A 6,000-nucleotide genomic window follows, 5' to 3' on the forward strand; every position below is an offset into this window, starting at 1 on the left:
TACAAATGTGCCACCATTGGACCAAAAGTGGAATGTTCATGCTCCAGTTGTTGGATGTAGGGACTAGCAGGGAGGCGGCTGTACATTTCCTAGCAAATACCACTCACATGCCAATACAATCATGACAAACACTGCATTTGAGCCTAACTATTGTGCATTGCAATAAAGTCTCTAGCATGGCATGTTAGACAAGCTCCTTAGGTACAATGCACATGTACTACATTATCATCATTATCGTCACTGTCACCAACAACGTCATCACTTTGCCAATCAATCCCATCGATGACCTTATTCTTGCTCAGCGATTGAGCTCTCATGTTCCTTCTCACCACTTCAATCCAAGTCCTTTTAGATCTTCCTCTCATCCTTTTGGCAGGTCCTTCAATCCTAATCAATGTCCCTCCTTACCTGAGCCAATCTTCTTTTTACATTGCACATGACCTAACATATCAAGATTTATTTATTTATTTTTAAATCATTTTTGCAACACTCAATCTTTGCTCAGGTTGCATGTAACTTCCCAGCATTGCCAATATTGATATAGTGTTATCGATTCTGGTAAAAAAGGCCAGTTAATTGAATACAGAGTCACAGACTTTATTTTGTTAATTTGCCCATTCAGTAAAAGCATTCTCTCAGCATTTTCACACTGAACACTTGAACTGTTGAACATCTTGAAATGTGTGTTGTCACAGCAGATTTCATGATCCTCATAACATTGTCCCAGCTCTTTGGGGTCAGATTTACAACACCTGTTTCACCAATGATTCTTATTGAAGTCACATCCTCAGTATTTCTGACATCCAAGGAATGTTGTAGCATGATCAAGAACCGACAGAATTCTCATGATGTTAAAGATGTCCAACCATTTAACACAAATGGTGTTACAAATGTCCTGGTTCCACGAAGGAATGATAGGTCAAAAATTGCATAAAAGATTGCCTCCTATATCTCCATGGATGGAAGGAGAGGTTTTGTTCATTGAACTGCGGCGAGTCCATCTCAATGGTAATGGGTCACTTCTGGTTATATAGCTGTCGCCCTTACTAAAACTTCCTGTCAGGCATGCCAGTTTAACAAATTGCATTCCTTAGTTTTGGGCTCCCTTTGATAATTTAAAATGGTAAAGGCGCCTACCCATCTGATGAATGATGTGTTATAATAGGTCATCTTTGAGGTCCATGACAAACTTCCCTCTGTTGTGCCAATCAGAATAGAGTAAAAAAAGATCCCTCTATTGGTGAAAGCCTTTCAAGATTTTGAAAAATTGAAGAACTAAACTTGCCTGAAAACCCAAATTCTTTTCCATGTTTACATTTTGGATTCCACCTATCCAAACAGGCCATGAAGATCCGTTACTGAGGCCCCAGATTTAGGAAATTAAGTCTGTATTGAATTAATTGGCATATTTTATGGGAGCTGACAAATGCAAACAACCCGTTTGGATGCAACTGGCTGTCTATAAAATATAGTGCATGGCTGATGGAATCTCATGGACCATGGTCTACCATTCAAATTTGTGTTTTCATTTCATCCAATAGAAAATCAATTCACAATTCAACTCGAACCCTATTCAATATTAAAGAGAAGTTTGAAATGAATTTATGAGTGGCTTGAAAAAGAAAGCAATAGGCTTTAATGATGGTTAATGTTTTTAAATCTTGTTCTATTCAGTAATCTGAAAGGATACAAAAGGGACTTGCACACAACAACTATGATTAATCTTTGATATTGGATGGGTCCCACTATTCCATCTCATTACATCATTAAAATGCTGTAAATGAAATCAATAGACTAAATTTGGTGCAGTGTATAGAATGTGGCTGGATATTGTTTGCATTTTTTGCTGTAATAAAATATATAAATTTTCTTAAGATCCAGCGTCTTGATACTTCAAGCTAATGTGATTTTCGTAACCTTGGGCTTTGTGCTGTATGACTTAAGAGGAATGCCGGATTCCTTGATTATGAAGGTTACTAAAGAGTTTATTTTGAACATGCTGTTGCTGCTGATGTGCAGGAGATGTTGCTATTGCTTCTTCCTCTTCTCAACTCATCATTGATTAGGAAGTTTCTTCTACCTTTCTCGAAAGATCAATCTTCTGGTTCTTCCGGTGACGAAACTGCCTGCCCTGTTTGCCAGGCGAATCCGACTATTCCATTTGTTGCTCTCCCTTGCCAACATAGGTATATATATGCCCTGTGATGGAGTTCTTTTTTTAAATATTGACTATTGAAAGCATGCTTTAAGTAAGCTAAATTAGATAAGGGTATCAGAATGCTAGGGTCAGGGGCCTGGACAGTACCTCACCATAAAACAATTATCAATTTATCAAGGCTTAAGCACGTAAAGTGCTTATGACAAGTGACCCAGTTTCAGCCTACGAGGATGTATGATCAAAGCCTAGTCCTGTCCATGGTTTTTACAATCGTAACTACACCAAAAGGAGGACTCTTCTTTTATCAAGGAAAAAACCTATCATTGGTTTCTTTTCATTGGTATTTTCAAAATATGCTACTTATGTTGTCATTACATGCACCTCCCTCCTCATGGGACAACATGGCAAACGTGCGTTATGATCAGGAATGTTGACTCAGTAGGCCACTTCATGGATAAGCCATGGGCCCAAAACAACTGTGATCGGACAACTCTGATTATGCCATTGTGAGTTTAGCTGGATGGATGTGGTCCATTGCTCCATTTTGGCTAACTGTTCCTTTTGCAGGCATGGCCTGATGGCCACCACCCTCCAGTCCCCTTGCTTTTGGGATGTCCTATCCACTTGGTGGCCCACCAGATCAACAGTCCTGAGAACTGCATATGTTTGCCTAGTCTTACTGAGGATGTATCTGCACAGAATATTGATCGGTGTGAGCTGCAGAAAGCATCTATTTCAGAATTTAGTAAATTGGTGTTTCCTTGCTAGCATCCCCTCAGCCAATTCCTGTTGGGCTACCCGGTTGATTGACAATCCTACTATGAAGAAACCTGGCCCAGGGCATGACTTCACAATAATTTTGAAACCAGGTCTACTCCTAGGAGCATCCCGTCAGTGTGACTTTTAGGTTGTGCCCATATAATGGGATGACACCATTGATTTTACAGCTCCAATCAATGGGAGTGACCGTTGGAGGTAGAAACAGTTTGGTAAAAGATCAGCTGTGCTGTTATTTCCAAATGGCATTATTTAGAAAGCTGTAATCACTTTGACTGATATAGCTAGTCAACCCCAGTAGAGAAATGGTCCGTTGCTTCGATATGTGGGTCCTACTGCCATGTGAAGCAATTAAAGTGCCTGCCAACCTTTTTTCTTAGCCGGCTTGCATGCGAGATTATCATTTTTGGCACTGATTATTGACGAATTTTTCTTTCATAAATCATGACTGAAACCATGTTACTTGGGTGCAGGTATTGTTACTACTGCCTCCAGACGCGGTGTGCTGCCACCCCCACATTCCGGTGCATACGTTGCAATGAGGCAGTTATGGCCATGCAACGACACGGCTCTATCGACACTAAAATTCCCAACAATTGATTTTGAAGGATACACGAATAGCGTGCATTTATACAATGTATAAAGTGCCAGGAAAACAGGGGGCGATACGGTTCTCAGCCATAGGCAACATTCAAATAGTGGTCTTCTCCAGATTCGTTTTCTCACAGGTTTTGTTTCTCAGTGTACCATCTCATTGGAATCTTCTTGTTGCAGCCACTGAAAAGGCACAATATGTGAAATAGTCCTCACCATGGCTGAGAGAGGATATACCCCCTACATGTGGGGTATGGGTTTGTAATGTTGGGTCCATCATCAACGAAATAGATGAATGGGTTTTTAGTGCCTGTTCATTTGGGGATTTCGAAGCTGGTGGATTTGGATCATGTCTCTCTTGTCTAAAGCTTAGGGTATGCCCCACCGTGGATGAATGAGCCCCCCAAAAGATCCCCTCGTTGGTAGATCCTAGCCTCCAACCTCCTGCTTCTAACCAGTTGAGGATTCCCTTTTGTAGTTGAGGCTCATTGCCCCCAATCTTGTGCCGTTGGTCTGTTGCATTGAGGAGCCTTTTGGGACATGGCCCATCGACAGTGATGGCCGAAATCCAATGCCCAGGATGATTGAATCATGGGCACCACTCACCTTGTTAGGATCCTATAATTTCTTGTTTCAGAGAAATGAAGGTTAGGGGACACCATCTTGTCGGTTTGGGATGCTTGCTGTGGTTATTGTTCTGGTTGTTTTCAATTAGCACTCTTAAAACACATGGCCAATCACATGAATGTGACAGCCTCCAGGTTGTCTGCATTGGAATCCATATGCCAAAACCGTCGGATCTATTGCAGGGAATGATCACATACATCTGAACAACCGTTGGATCTATTGCAGGGAATGATCACATACATCTGAACACGTGACGTTTGTGTAGACTCTCCATTCATAAAGTGCCATTCCTATTTTCGCCGTACATCCTGTTTGAAAACTCTGGTGGGACACCATAGGGAGCAATGTGCTATCACTCCGAAATTCGCTCTCTCTCTCTCTCTATATATATATAGAGAGAGACGCTCAGCAATGCAACGGTTAGCACGTGCGAACTTTGTTATCAACCGGATTAGGCATGAATGCGTGAGTTTGAAAGGGAACACTTTGTTATCAACCGGATTAGGCATGAATGCGTGAGTTTGAAAGAGTAGTTCCCTGAGTTCCCTTATTTGGCACGCCTCTTCACAGGTGGGTCTCACCAAGATGTTAATGATAAATTTATGCCTCCATACATTTTAAAAATTAATTTTATGATATGAACCCAAAACTGAGGTAGATCAAAATCTCAAGTAGGCCACACAGCGTTGATTGAAGTCTCACCATTAAAAACTTCATGGGGCTACCAAATTTTTGGATCAAGCTGATATTTGTTTTTTTCCGCCATCTAGGTCTGTATGACCTTATCTACAGGTTGGATGTCAAATAAATATGACGGTGGGCCCTAAAAAATATTTAATGGTGAGAATCATTATCGCCACTGCTTCCTGTGGAGTGGTCCACTTGAGATTTGGATCTGCCTCAGTTTTGGGATAATGCCCTGAAATGATAAGGAAAAACGGATGGATGGGGTAGATTTCTCAAAAACATCATGGTGGCCCCACCTAAGTTTCCAGTAGGCAAAAGGCTTTGGCAGGAAATCTGCATTCGCGCGGAAGCCCTTCCTCTGGCAACCTAAGTGGGACATACCGGGATTAAACTTACACAGTTGAAATATTGGTAAGTCACATAAGTTTTGAATCAGGATAATATTTGTGTTCTCACCTAATCCCAGTAGGAATGGCATTATGAATGGTATAGATGGCATGTAAACATCATGGTCGACCCCAAGGAAGTTTCAATGGTAGGAATTTCCCTACCCCTTTTCCTTCGGTATGGCTGGATTGAGTAGTGTATCCTGCTCACTTTTGGTCAAGTCCTAAAATAAGCTCGAAAAACAGATGGACGGGATAAATTCCTCACAAACACCATGATGGGCCCCACCAAATTCCTCACAAACACCATGATGGGCCCCACCATGATGGTGCCGGATTGGACACTGACATGTTGAGTAGGGAGACTCCCTAATGAAGTGATGTCACCGAGTTCTGTGGGCTCCACCATGATGTATGTGTTGTATCCCCTCCTTCATACATTTGGAGAGATCATTTTAGGATATGGTCGGTAGATCCAAGGCTGGGGTGGACCCCACCACAGAAAACAACAGTGAGAGTGATGCCCACCGATGAAACCTTCAAAAGGTCCACCATGATTTTTTTTAAAGATCCAATCTGTTCATGTGTTAAGGCAGATATGAAAGAAGGGAAAACATAAATATTAGCTTGATCGAAAACTTTTGTGGCCCTCGGAACTTTTTAATGGTGGGCTTCACTCTCCCCACTATTTTTTGTGGTGGGGTCCTCCAGATCTTTGGATCTGACTCATTCTTTGGATCATGCCCTAATATGATCTCTTCAAATGGATGG

The 6,000-nt window shown here is 41.5% G+C and overlaps 1 protein-coding gene across 2 annotated transcripts in view; it reads left to right on the forward strand.

Annotated features, from left to right (window-relative positions):
- The window catches only part of LOC131223033 (peroxisome biogenesis protein 2), a 30,322-nt gene extending 26,476 nt beyond the window's left edge, over positions 1 to 3,846 (forward strand). For both annotated transcript variants that reach the window (XM_058218313.1, XM_058218314.1), the window contains exons 7-8: positions 2,020 to 2,186; positions 3,409 to 3,846. In XM_058218313.1, coding sequence (XP_058074296.1) covers positions 2,020 to 2,186; positions 3,409 to 3,535 — 294 coding nt within the window. In that variant the 3' untranslated portion in view covers positions 3,536 to 3,846. The remainder of the gene's footprint in view (positions 1 to 2,019; positions 2,187 to 3,408) is intronic.
- The last annotated feature ends 2,154 nt before the right edge of the window (positions 3,847 to 6,000 follow it).

The sequence above is a fragment of the Magnolia sinica genome, chromosome 13 (assembly GCF_029962835.1).
Source record: "Magnolia sinica isolate HGM2019 chromosome 13, MsV1, whole genome shotgun sequence".
Taxonomy (NCBI): Eukaryota; Viridiplantae; Streptophyta; class Magnoliopsida; order Magnoliales; family Magnoliaceae; genus Magnolia; species Magnolia sinica.